Source organism: Lupinus angustifolius, chromosome LG02 (assembly GCF_001865875.1).
Source record: "Lupinus angustifolius cultivar Tanjil chromosome LG02, LupAngTanjil_v1.0, whole genome shotgun sequence".
NCBI classification, from domain to species: Eukaryota; Viridiplantae; Streptophyta; class Magnoliopsida; order Fabales; family Fabaceae; genus Lupinus; species Lupinus angustifolius.
Genome location: NC_032010.1, coordinates 148837 through 163542, shown reverse-complemented (window position 1 = coordinate 163542; position 14706 = coordinate 148837). Strand labels below are relative to the sequence as shown.

The 14706-nt window shown below is 30.4% G+C and overlaps 2 protein-coding genes across 3 annotated transcripts; both read right to left on the bottom strand.

The window, feature by feature from the left end:
- LOC109329657 lies at nt 336-5585 on the bottom strand. The gene is made up of 5 exons (XM_019563375.1): nt 4799-5585; nt 4645-4700; nt 2735-4525; nt 1456-1567; nt 336-1280 (listed from the first exon to the last, which is right to left on the bottom strand). The coding sequence occupies exons 1-5, from the start codon at nt 4944-4946 to the stop codon at nt 538-540; spliced, it is 2850 nt and encodes a 949-aa protein (XP_019418920.1). The 5' UTR covers nt 4947-5585; the 3' UTR covers nt 336-537.
- LOC109329674 (naringenin 8-dimethylallyltransferase 2, chloroplastic-like) lies at nt 7591-12071 on the bottom strand. Of its 2 annotated transcripts, XM_019563408.1 has the most exons (13): nt 11955-12071; nt 11820-11867; nt 11140-11417; nt 10827-10910; nt 9749-9823; nt 9152-9235; nt 8974-9063; nt 8748-8849; nt 8557-8652; nt 8399-8470; nt 8187-8282; nt 7929-8033; nt 7591-7806 (listed from the first exon to the last, which is right to left on the bottom strand). In XM_019563408.1, the coding sequence occupies exons 1-13, from the start codon at nt 12004-12006 to the stop codon at nt 7765-7767; spliced, it is 1224 nt and encodes a 407-aa protein (XP_019418953.1). In that variant the 5' UTR covers nt 12007-12071; the 3' UTR covers nt 7591-7764. The 2 variants fall into 2 exon arrangements, with proteins under 2 accessions (XP_019418953.1, XP_019418962.1); XM_019563417.1 differs by lacking the exon at nt 11820-11867.

Genomic DNA, 14706 nt, shown 5'->3' with positions numbered 1-14706 from the left:
TGCATAGAGTCTCTTAGCTTTTGAGAGTAAGATCGGGTACATCTTCCTTATTTATTTATTTTCATATTCAAGATTTAAATAATCTGTTTTCTTTGGTTACCTGAGATGGAAATCATTTCACTAAATTTGTCTTCTTTGGTTCAATTTGAAATAATTCATTTTCTTTGTTAGTTATGCATAGTTAAATTCACATGCATAGTTAAATTCACATGCATATCAGAGAAACAAACTCCACTTTTTATTTCCCTAATTACTGATGCAAATTGTTCTATGTTATTTCCTAATCAATTCAAAGTTTCAAACTTTGTGTATATTCATGAACACATGCAGACACAGACAAAAAGTGTTTGCTTCAAACACTTTCACTTTTCTTAATAATCAGCTATTGTTAGTTATCAAAAGCTAATGCTCAAATCACACAATGAAAACAAAAAACATCATAGTTCAGTATGTACAAAAAATACACCTTGATTCTAAGATCATAACTTCCTACAGAAATCAATGGTGAGATATTACATTACCATCTTAAGAACATTTTTAGAAGCAAATGGTGCTTAGATTGCGACCTAGAAGATCTTCTACAATTTCCTCAACCAAAATTTCAATTATGTCCCCATTCATATCAACACCAGCCTCGAATGCTTCCATATCAAAGTCAGTCCATTTCCCCCGAGAATGGCTCATCTCCCATTCTATTATTTCGTTGGGTACCATTCCAACCAGACATGCCCAATTCTTCATCTCCCTCGTGACCTCTTGATGTAATATCTCGGGTTTCATGCACAACGGTAGTTTCGTCCATGCCTCGAATCCACAGTTAAAATATCTGCAGCAGTTTGATTCTAGATATTCTATAACACAATCAAAGAGAAACCCCTTTAGTTCCTTTCTCTGTTTAGAATCCTCACAACAAACAAAGACATTAAAATCTGTCCACATAGCATCATCCGCCATAGTGTCTAGTTCATTGAGAAGAAACCAAGAAATTACACTTTGTGGCACTACATCATCCTCACTGTGCTTGGTGGATAATCCAAGCACCAATTCAGCATTCAAGATAACATCTTTCATATGAGTGAGATTGCTTGTTGTCAAACTTGTCCCGAAAGAATATAAACTTTGTAATGCCTTAGGAATTTGGTTGGCACGATCAGTCAGCTTCTCAGAACATATCCTCCCCTTGTTAAAGGATGTTGCAGAATCTAAAATATCCTGATCAAATTCCAAATGTTCCAGTTGATCATATGAGTAATTCGTAGAGTCGGGCTGAAAACCATGCCCTGGAATTAAATCACAGACATCAACATTATAACATGGCCTGGAAAACAGAATGATTAAATACAGGACAAACCATAGATAAAAGAACAATACCACCTAAGTTTTGTCCTCGGATAAATTGACATTAGAAATCGTAGTTTTGGGTCCATAATGACAATTGTTTGAATTCGACTTTACCTGAGCTTTCATCCAGACTACTGGAAGAAAAGGAAGCTTCCAGAACAGATCCAGGGCTGAGATGATTACCATTGCAAGAGGTTCCTGACAATGTATCTCGTTTTGCTTCATACTGAAAGTAGTAGAAACAAAAGATATTTGTCAGAATTCATTTTTTCGTGAATCACGGTACAAATTTAATACAATATTACAATTAACAGAGATCAGTCTCAAACTGAGGATAAACAAAGCTCAAGTTGCTCTGAATATGCATTGGTATAGGAAATTATATTTCATTTTATAAAGGCGAATAATGGAGGTCAGCTCAGATCACATCCAAAATGTGGAAATCGGCAATCCAAGACATTAATTATCCACGAAATAGGATCAAGTGTTAATGAAAAAACAGCTATGATATTTGTTAACTTCCATCATCCAACTACTCTACGTAGGTATGTACGTATTGGCAGTTCAGTATAATTAAATGCCGAAAAAATAAAATGCTAGCATTAAGGCACATGCCAAATATGTGTGAGCTCTACCAATACTAATTAGGTTCTATAATCAGAATCTGAAAATAATCAGAATCCCATAATCTACTTTTTGGTAGCTTTAGATTATCATTGGCATTATAAAAGAGTGAGAAAGATAGCACAAAACCCGAAACACAATCAAAATTTGATTATTTGATTTTAACCAAACACAAATAGATTTTAACTTCTCTCAAAATCTTAAAAAATCACTTAATTAACACAATCTAAAATCACTTATTTTTAATATTAAACATGTGGGCCCTAAATCTCACTTGTATAGCTGATAAGTATCTAATTATATATTGTTTCAGCATTTTCATTTATATGATGCAATGCAGATATTTTGCTCAAACATCCATAACCAATGGTTTTACTCAATGCAGAGCCACTAGAATATTGGACCTGTGTGAATTCAAAGTCTCTCAACATTAATAGTGGACCTGTGTGAATTTCTCCAGAGTTTGACTTGTGCTGTAATATCATCATATTTTTATGTTAAGCGTGATATTGGTAATCTATCAGCATAATCAAGTGCGTTAATTTCGACTGAGTAACCTCTTATCAATAAAATTGTAGTTCATCAGTGCCTCGAATATTTAGCATGTCTTAGATTTTTAGGCATAATATATATTTATCAACGAGTGTTATATGCATGTCGTGTCAAGTATAACTAGAATACAAGCATATTCAGCTTTCACATTGCCGTTAATGTAATGATCAGAAGAAGCTAAGGATGCAATGAGACAATATAGAAAGACAAGACTTACATGGACTCCATTGTTTTCGTTGAACAAATGATGATCATCATGACAGATCAGTTGCTCTGAACCTAGAGCAGATATCAGTTCTTGAATAATCGTGGCACTAGGTTTTTCAGGTGGAGCACCTGTAGCCAGATCGTCATCTTCTTGAGAGGTTAGTTCCTTCAATCTTTGTTCCAAAAAGGCACCTAAAGCATCAATTCTCAAGGTTGAAGGTCTTCGGAAACATGTCTTCCTCTCATTGTTGCTGCTTGACTCTTGAGTCGCAGAACGTATTCCTAGCTCTTGCTTCAAGGGGGAATTAAATGTAAATGAAACTACTTCATTGATCTTGTTATCATTAACCTTAACTGTTTTTCCCTGACCACCTTGTTTACTTTTGATATTAGAACTGGTTTTTGAGGAAGTGCTGAAGTCCCTCCTTTTTCCACCAAGTGCATCAGAATGATGCTTTGTCAGTCTCACACCATTTGAATTAACAGAAGCTGTACCTTCAACTTGTGTGACATTTAGGGTCCTTCTTTTTCTCTCTAATATTTTTGCATAAGACACGGAATTATGCTGTCTATTACGAGGTTTTTTCTCCGTGTCAAATTTGGAACTATCCACTTTCATAGGTGACCTCATCCTTGTTCGACTACTTATGTTTCTATTAAAAGCAACAAAGTCTTTAGTGCCACTAACAGTGCTCATTGACGATGATACCCTTTTTACTTGCATATTACTCATTGCCGATCCAGATGAAAGTCTTTCACTGCTTGACATCTGTTCTTGTGTTTGAGTTTTCTGTTTCAAGGCAGAAGAAGATGCATCATCATCTAAGGTCCTAAATGGCTTGTGTGATGAATTCCATGTGGCTGGACTTTCTCGAGGCATTGGCATTCTTCTGGTAGCGGGTCCATTACAAGACTGTTGCACTTGTGCGTTGTTTTTTCCCTCTTGTTCAGTAAAAACAGATATGATTTTCTCCTTACTTCTCAGAAGAACGATATCTCTTTCATGTTCATGAGACGGAGAGAATGTCCTTGCATTCTTCCATGCTGATACAATAGAGGTAGGAGCGATCACGTCCGGGACAATAGCTGGCGGTCTTCGAACCTCTGGCGTGCATTCAACAACATCAAGAAAAGTACCACAGTTTTGGCAAGAAGTGTGCTCCATCGAAGGTTTAGCTGAGGCAGCATCATAACATGATTGATTTTGCATTACTGCAGAGCCTGTTCCGATAAAATTGGTCACAGTGCCAGTCTTAGGAGGATACATGGGAGAAGAATATGTTAGAGAACCTTTAAATCTGCTTTTATTATGAAGTCCAGGTTCCAAGATTTTAGTAGCTGCTCCAATTAACCGAGAGCTTCGGGAGGTACCCTTTCCTGAAGTAATTCTTGGACTCTTCAATGGAGAAGCAAGCTTCGGGTGATGATGGTGGTGCTGATTATTCTTCCTTGCACGAGACAAAACACTCTTAATTTGCAAGGCTTCTGCTCCAAACCTTGTCACTGCCATTCTATCAGATGTCCCGGTTTTCTGAAGCTTCTGAGGTCTTGAATCATGCTTCACAACTCCTACTTCCAAATCCACACCTACTCTACCCAAAAACTCTTTCTCCTCATCACCACAATTATCAGAAACCAAAGCTTTCTTGGGCTTATCTCGCTGAGCGGCCGGAATAGCTTCTAAACCCATCAACCTAGCTACAAGACTCGGGACTTGCATTTCAGTCTTTTGATCTACATCTGAACGTTGACTCGTACCCTTTTTAGGACTTGGGAAACCTCCATTATTCTCATTAGCAATCTAAAATTGAAACAATCACAACCACATACGAAACAAAAAATAGTTAATTGCTAAACATCAAAGACAGCCGAAATCAAAAACCTTAACACAAAACATTCCTAAAAAATATAAAGCCTTACCAAGTGGAGCTTGGAATTGGGCATTCTTTTATCTCCATTTAACTTTTTTGCAGGAGCTGATATAAACTCAACAAACAACAAGATCCAAACAAATTACACCAGTTTTCACAAACCAAATGCAGTTCAAGTCAAACGTATACAATAAGAAACTAACCAGGAAGTAGAAGTTTCTTGGAGAATAACTTTTTCTTGGCAAGTTTCCTCTTCCATTCAAAGAGCTGAAAGACAATGCCAACACAACCACCTGGTTTCTCTGCTTTCTTCTCTGTGATTGCCAAATTCTGCACTGAAGAATCATTCATTTTTGCAACACAACCCAAAACAACACCACTTCAAACAAAAAGAAAAGTCAAATCCAGCTTGCCCAACTCATACACTTCTCTCTACATTGTTCAATCTTTAAAACATGCAAAAAAAGTGAAAACTAAAAAATAAAACAAAACCCATTTTTTCAACTCCAAAAACCTTTATCTTTCTCTCTCACTCACTCACACACACTCAGGTCTCAACTTCATATTCCATCACCACCCCAAAACAAAAAAATCCATTTTTTCAGCTCTTACAATCTCTCTATCTCCAGTATCAACTTTACATATTCCCTCACCAACCAAAAAAATGAAAAGAACCCATCTTTAACATCCAAAATGGTACCTACTTTAGACTCAGAACACCACAAAAACACATAATCCAGTTAAGGAAACACCATACAATAATGTGACACACACAAAAGACATGAGTGCTGAGGCAGAAAGCAACCTTTGATGCTTGAATAAGTACAAATACAAAATTAAAAAAGGTTTTAGGAAAATAGAAGCATGAAGCATGAGAGTAAGAGTGCAAAAGAATAGGCTTTTTGTTATTATTATTCAGAATATAAGTGTGGTGTGCGTAGGATAAGGAGAGAGGGACACGTGGACACCACACGCGCATCGAAGCATTGGTCAACAACAACATTGGGTATGTAGTGACACTTTATAATGGGAATGGAGTATCTCCTTGTATAAGGAGATAAGTTTATCTCCTCCTGCCAGTGAAATCATGACATGTGTCATGTTTCATCATTTTCTATAAAAATATTTTTAAAAATAAACAAAATAACACACATGTCACATTTTTATTAGCAGCTAGAGGAAATAAGTTATCTCCTTATATAAGGAGATACATTATTCTCCTTTATAATATAATATGTTACTTTTGTTATGTCATCATATAAGTACAAAGTTTTATTTATTTTTTGATACAAAAAGTTAAAAGTTCACGTGATGCTGGGTGGACCCATCCTCAAAAAATAAACAAAACATTAACGAAGATAAAATAGCGTTAATATATTTATGAGAGGGAAGAAAGTTTATGATTGAGTATTGGCCAATTATGATTTCGCTTGGCAATATACTAAAAGGACATATCTTTAATGTGATTATTAGATTAACTGCATGTACTGTAGAAAAATCTAATGGAAGTTGACGTCTAACTATTGATTTTGTTTTGGTGTTTAGAGAAAAGAAATAAATACTCATAACATAAAACAAACAAAAGCTCCATAAGATAGAGACAAAGTAAATATGTTATATGTATAGTAGAGGTTCATTGAGTATATCATATTAATGTTATGTAAACTCTTAAGGTTTGATTCCTGAAAGTAATATTTATTAGGAGAAACAGTTATACATTCCAAAAGGATTAATTCCTTATCAGAATGTGAGAAAATACTCTTCGTAATACTAAAAAAGTTATTGAAACTACATAACAAAAAGATTTATCTACACTATCAATTTAATTGATTAAAATTAATAGTAAGGTTATATGACAAAAATGTGGCAAATCAATTAATTATAATCGATCAAATAAAATTAGTATTGCCAGATAGGGGCTGAATTCCAATTTAGTATACTAATTCTAAATCATAATAGATCATATTTTATTATTTGATTTACTATATAAATGTAATTCTTAATAAAAAGGAAAAAATGACCATAAAAATTTATTATCTCATTTACTGTACTTATTATTGCTATGAAAATTCAAATGGAAAATCAAGCTCGAATTATTAGATTTTTATATAAATAATAATATTAAATTATTAATTTGATATTATAATAATTAATAAAATAATGGTCTAGTGGTATAAGATTATATTAAATCTTCATGTCTCATACTAAATCAAATGTTAAATGTTTGATCTTAGGTACAACACTTATAGAAAGAAATTAATATACTCCTTAGAAAATGATTAATTACTTATACATAGGATAAAGATATGAATATACGAATGATTATATAACAAATTAACATTATAATAATATATTTAAGCATAAACTTATTTATATATATATAATTAAGTGATTTTGTGGTAAATATTTAAAGGGAATGGTGGGGTGTCTAGTCTAGGTTAGTGCTTTCATCCTTATATGTTGCATTTCATAATTTTTCCCCATAAAATCCTAACATTTAAAAATGGAAATCCTCCATCGTGTATGATACTCACTCTTTGGGGGTAAAAAACTATTGTCCTACCGAAAAGACTGCAACAATATATTGATTTATATGTGTATATTTATTTAAAGTTTTAAAATTGGCTTAAGTCATATTATAGCTCAATACAACTTCTGAGTTAGAAACAAAATATTTGGACATCTAGAAATTGTATTGGGCCAATTGTCTTGAATAAATGAGTTTTAAAAGTAGTGTCCGTCCAAACAACTTCTAAATTAAGTTAAAAAAATATTCATCACTCATTCAACAACTTAAAAGATGGTTGATTTGCATGTGAACTAATATTGAGTACAAATTCTTTTATTTTCATATACTCTTGTAACACCATTTTTGTCATCTCAATATATTTATTTCTTATAGAATTGGGACCAATGTATTTATATAAGTGTAAGAGAATGATGTGATTAAACATAGTAATAGTTATGACAAGAAGATTTATTATAATTGAAATTACACACAACATGATAAGAAGATAATATTCATCAAACAATTTAAACTAAACTAATCTTATACTTTTAACAATATTTGGGCTACACATTCTATTTTTCTTGCCAACATAAGTAGTATACAAGGTTGGCATGTAACAAAAACAACTTCATTTCATAACTCAACAATGCAACTGCATCTTCATCTAAACAAAGGTATCAGGAACAACTCTACCGAAATAAGCTGCAACAATAAAGAAAATATTTATTTTGAATAATTATTTTATAGTATAAAAGTCGTTGTTAAGAAAAATGTATATTCATATTAACTAAAATGATAATAGAATATAAAGTTGGTGAATATACCTTCCAGATAAATTTATAGAAGGATTGAATGGAATCATTGCTCTTCAAATCCACAGATTTGGAACGAGACCAAACAGCTAATGCAAGAATGCCATGTCCAATACCCTAATTAACAACATTGAATGTTAGATTAAGTTTTAAACTTTGAATAAATGGTTAAACATGTCAACATTCATTGGTCGTAGGGAATGGAGTGCAGGAGGTTGTGGGTTCGAGTTAATCAGAACCGTAATTTAAAATACGTAAATGATATTTTACCGTGGATAGTTTACTCCAAAGGAAAGGGGATGCTGCTCCAGCTAAAATGGTGGCTCCATAACCCATTTGAAGAAGTGAAACACAAATCCAGAATACCTATCAAAGATTAATCAGGTATCACCATGGTACATGAGAATAAACCTACTTATATATATATATAATATATAAATATAAGAATACAACTATTTAGATTTTGAATGAAAGGAAAATACCCTCTTTTGACCTAATATAACTGATAAAGATTGAACGCCATGTTTTTTGTCTCCCTCAGTGTCAGGTATATCCTACATAAAATGAAGTTTTTATTGCATGAGGGACACAAGTTTGATATGAAAATAAAAATAGTGAATTTTAGGAATTAGAAGTTTACCTTGAACAATGATACAACTAGAAAGTAAAGAGCCAAGATTGAAACACAAAAGATGAGTGGTCTTGGAAAGGTAACTGGCCTATTGAATACACGGGTCTGGATATTTTGACATGTGTTAGAACTTAGAAAGCATAAAACACAAAGTTTCATTGTAAGATACAAAATTAAAAAGGGCATAGTTCAAACAAAACCTGCAGGTGAAAATAATATCCGAGTGGCCCTACTAATGCTGCATTAGTAATAATGTTTGTAGCAGCAAGTAATGCAGATTTCTTCCATCTCAACAATGGCAACTGAAAATTTCAAGAGACAGTCAAGTAATAAAAATAGGCACCAATGTACTCACTATCAAATACTAACATACTAACAATTGCCGATAAAAAAAGAAGAATTTTGATGGCACCCAAATGAACTTACATCTACGGAATAAACAGCTGTGAGTATAGCAGCAGAGAGAAAACCCCAAAACAATGGCCATGAACCTTCAGTCCAAGCAAGGAAGAAACACTGCAAAATAAAATAAAATTATAAACATTCTATACCTTGTTCATTACATAACATGAAATATCAAAGTTGCCTAAAAAGATAATGGTACCAGAAATAAAGATGATGCAACAACAGTGACACCTTTTGTGTAGGACCACTCCCCAGATGCCAATGGAAGATGTGGCTTGTTTATCTGCAATAAAACATTTATTCATCTTATATATATATATATATATATATATATGGAAATGGATCATCTCCATTACTCGCGAGAGTCCAGTGCTGGATAGGATGATGACATGTGGCAAAAAAAATTAACAATTATAATTACATGTTATTTTCTATTAAAAATAGCAGGAGGATCTTTCATAGATTTATTTGTTTATACAGATTTTGGTGGCCAAAATTAGTTAAACTGCTGAAGCATGCACAATAACGGAAGCATATTTTTTGTATCACTTCATATATTATTATATTTAATTGGTTGATAAAAAATATTTAAGGTAAAAATTGTAATTATTAAATATTTTTCTTGGTCAATCATATCTCCTGGCACATTAACTGACACAAATAAGTGCGACAACTTCATTGACTCCATTCATAAACTATAGATGATTCTAACACTGATCTTTCTATGAGTAGAAGATCTGTAAGTGCATAATGAATAAAGACGCAGATTATTTGTTTGAATGAATATGATCCATACCTTGTCTATTTCGATATCACACAATTGATTGAAGCCACAATGGAAAACATTCATAAAAAATGAAGCACCCAAAAGCTGAAATAGAAAAGTCAAAATATTGATCAAGTTAGATAAAGTAGCATTAATTAAACGAAAACACAATATATATATATATAGAAAATATGCATTTAAAGGGGAATTATTTTTCAGTAACACTAGATAAGGAAAGGAATATAATATTTTAGAGGAATATACTAACTTAATTAACCATTAGATCTAATTTGTCTCATAGTCACTCATTCATTATGTTTATACATGTAACTCGATTATATATAGAATAATGACATTTCTTTAACATAAAGTATTATTAACTCTCTAATCTCTCCCTAATATATACATACATGTATATGATTAACAATAAATAAATATATATATATATATATATATATATCCTTTATGAAGTGGCTAAGTAAAAACTGTTGTTATTGTAAGTATTTGAACGGTCGAGCTTAAAAGATATAGCATATGACTATCGTATGACCAAATAATTACTTTAATTTTTAACTTTTAATTATCTATGTATGATTGTAAGACCCAAATTTATTATTCTCATGGTTTTTTTATATGAGAATTATAATCACTTGAATATTTCCTATTATTACATATGTCAAATTATATATCTATAATATGAAGTAATATTCAAAAGCTTTTCTAAAAGATGAATGAATCATATATATGTTTAATTGAATTTAGATTCGGATTCAAAAATTAATTAAGTCAATATTTAAGGACAGGTTAAGATTCTTTGTCAGGTTCCAAAAATTAATTAGGGTCTATCCCTTACGGGCCAAACCTTATCCGTAATCATTCATATCGATAAACTCATTAAATTTTCTCTACATTATATTGACTAATAGAATTAAAAAAATATTCTACTGGGAAAGGATAAAAGTTAAACTAAAGAATACCGTATAATATACAAGATTGAACAACATGCAAGTCATAATTTTGAATATAAGACTTAGATATTATAAGAACTTTAATAGGTAAACTCTCTTTGCTTCAATTTTGGAAACATTCAACATATTTGAAACCTGACCTTAAACCAGCCAATAAAAAATATTGGTGATAAATCTGATAATTTCTCCATTGCAAGTAAAGACACTGAAGTTACTAACACGGCCTACAAAACAAAGTAAGCCCTTTTAATAACAATTATCTAAAACTAAAGATTCATAAGATAAAATTTTAAAAGAAAAAATGTATACACTAATAGTATAAGAGTTTTTTTATACTGTTACTGCATCATTCATCAAATTCAATTTCTGATATATGATATATGATGCACTGACTGTGTATATATCTTTAAACCAGGATATAAAAATTATGCAGTAAAAGCTATTCTAACTTACTGCTGGAATTGCTGTATATGGCCTGATAAACCTATAGAAAATATCAAATTCATTTTTTATAGTTTCCGAAATGGTTTTTGGATCTTGAAATTGTGGTCCATATTCAAATGAATGTTTAGAGGTTGCTTTCACATCATATCTTCTTTGAATCTCTTGACATGCAGATCCTCCATTATTCACTTTGTAAACATGTTCTAAATTGTGATGTGAAGACATCATCACACAACTTTCTTTTTGGATTTTACCAGTTTTGTGCCACAAAGTAGGTACATAAGAACCTGAAATTTTAAAAGATGAATGTTATAGTAGCATATATCAACCTTCAAAGCATAAGTGATTAATTTCTTTAGTTAAGCTTCTGATAAACGGGTTAGGATCCTCTTCATATACGATACGAAAGTATATCAAAAAAATGATTATTCTTTATATTGGGTGGATATTTGTTGTGCTCATTTTAATACAATTTTTCTTTTATAAAAAAATGGTGTGATGTAACAATTTTATATTTATATATTATGATGACATTTTTACCCTTAAACATACAAATAAAATAAATAATTTGTTTCTCCATTAATCTAAATGATTATTTTCCGTGACATATGTATGTGGGAAGAGTAGTGATATTTGATACAATGTGTATGGTAGGAGTAAGAGGACATTAGTATATGAGAGAGACATACTTGGATAATGATTCTTGCCATATTGTTTACTCTTCAAGTAAATTTCACCTACAAAAATGACATATATATAATTAATGTGAAATTTTGAGCATATAATGTGGAATTTCAATAGCTCTTTAGTAAAAAAAGACAAACCTGTTTTAATGGAAGAACCTCCATAAATAGACGCACAAAGCATAGAAGCCATTTATGAAACCAACTTTTAGGTGAAGCTTTAGTTGCTTTTAGTTATATATAAAGCCAAAGAATTAAATCCAACTTTTTTCCCTTGTCAAATAGACCAGAAGGTGATAGTGTTATATTTATAGCCTGGTAAACTAGATTTACGTGAAACATTTCTTTATAATAATTTATTTTTATTAGACTAAGTCATTTATGTCATAAAAAAAGTCTTACCTATTAATAAATGGAAAACTATTATCTATCAATGATAATAAATAATAATGAGTTCAATTTACTGCGTGCTATATGTGATGTCATCGTATTATTAAGAGAAATTAATGTGTCTCACACCCACAATTTAATATCTCTACCATTGCTAAAGTCCTAACACAAGCAAGTATTAAAATAATTCCACTATGATTATTGATATACATTTTTTAGTATAACGTTAGAAGTGTCCAATGTGAAAAAGGAAAGAGGAAATTTTCTTATCATTTTGAGAAGGGATACATTTAGTTTTTTTATTGTTGATTTTTCTATTTTTATTGAATAAATAATGCATTTAGGTGCACAATTTAGAAGACCAAAAATATAAATCGAACTAAGTCCACATAAGCTTAAGAGATTTATTTTGTGATAAAATGAAAAGTATAAGCTGAAATGCTTTCAATCAAGTTTGACATAAAAGAAAGTGTTTTATTATTGCAAAAATATACCTTTGGTATCTCTAATTGAATATATATTCTCATCAACCTAGAACTTTTATGTACAAAGTGATTTTCTCTCCTTTCTATTGATATCTCTTCTTCCTTTAACTCATTTATTTATCTAAGTTAATTTTATACATCACTCACAATTAGATATTTATTTCTAGATGGGGGTAATAAGAATATGATATAAGATAGAAATATAAATTCTTACCAAAGGGTAAAATAGGGGCAATATAAAATTATATCTTCTAACTACTAGCTCCCTTTATATAATTACATAGACAGTGATAAATTAATTTTAAGATAAAAAAATATAAAATGGAAATACATATTCTTTGCAAGGATAAAGTATGTAAGACAAATATATGTCGTATAACTGTTAATTTCCTTTATAATATTGTAGACATTGTATTACTTACTTTAACAAAGTTATTGTTGTTTTTTATTTTTCTAAATTATTGCAAAGTTTTAGGAAAGTTTAATTTAAAATTAAAATTTGGAATACGAAATAATTGACCGTAATTAAGAGCGTGTAGCACGTCTCTCCTCTTAGAATGAATGGGAGATTGGATATTTTCCAAAAAATAAGAATATAACAGTTGATTCATTATAATAAATGTGTCAAACTTATTCGATAGGTAATGTTATGTAAATAATATATAATAAAAGGATAATAATAAAGTAGTAAGCTGACATAATGTAAACATTATATTTTTTTATAGAAAACGTATCTAATAAATGTTTAACAATTATAATTTGCTTTTATAAAATTTCCATCATATTGCAGTTATTAGACTATATAATAATATAAACATATTTGACTGAAAATATTTTTTAATCTCATTGAGTTTTCATAAAAACGTATCTAACACACCATCATATTTTAAAATATGTTATTAATTAAGGTTACGTATTTTTAAAGTTTTGAATATTTTAATAATTAACGTTTTTCTTGATTTGAGATGTTATTAAGGCTTAAGCATTTTAATGTTTTCAATATTTTATTAATTAACGTTTTTCTCAAGTTGATAATTGTAATAAAGACAAAAACAAATTCCTACTTATTGCAATTCCTAATCTCTCTCTCACCAACTACCAAGCACTCACTTTCACAGCAATAAACAATAGGAAGGAAAAAAGAAAAAATAAAAAATAAAAAATAAAATGTCTTCCTCGTTTACTCACTCTCTTTTTTTCAATTCTACGACCATATTTGTTATTCAAAAATATATATGTTACTCAACCTATGATTGATTGAATATATATATATTAAATTTTTAATGATTAAATATTTTTCTAATTAATAAGAAATGATATATAGATATAGAATAGCAAACTTTTATTGTATAGCATAAGTACTTTATTAAGTTTTGAAACTTTCTTTGATATGAAGAAACTAGATTTCTTATAGATTAAATGGGTTGGTATTATAAACAAGGGGATTAAACTCACTCAGCGAAAATAATGGGAAAGCGAATATTGTGAATTTTCATTGTTTGATTAAAGGATTACAAGTTATGTGTTTATATACACAATATAAAGATAACTTGTGATACAAGTAACAACTAAACAAACTAACTAAGATATTACTCACATGTGTAAAATATGCAAAATGTGTCATGATAGTTTTAATCTCCAATACTGATTTTTAATTTTAATTATTTGTTCAATATTTTAAGACACCAGTTAGCATATTGAAAGAAAGGTGTAGTATCTTAAATGACTTTTATTTTTGTTACAGTTGTTTTAGAACTTAATTCCTCATTGTTTTTTACCAAAATATTATATATATTACTTTTCCATGATGAATAAGGTGTGAATAGGTGGTGTGAATAGGTGGTGTGAATAGGTGAGACATTTTCACTAAAACATATGGACTAACCTATTTTCTATTTTTAGCAACCCAATTCAATTTTCTTTATTTAGAAGTTATATTTTAGAATATCATTTTCTCCCAAAATATAAGTCAGTAGCCAATATTTAATAATAAATTTGTATTACTACTAAATGGTCAA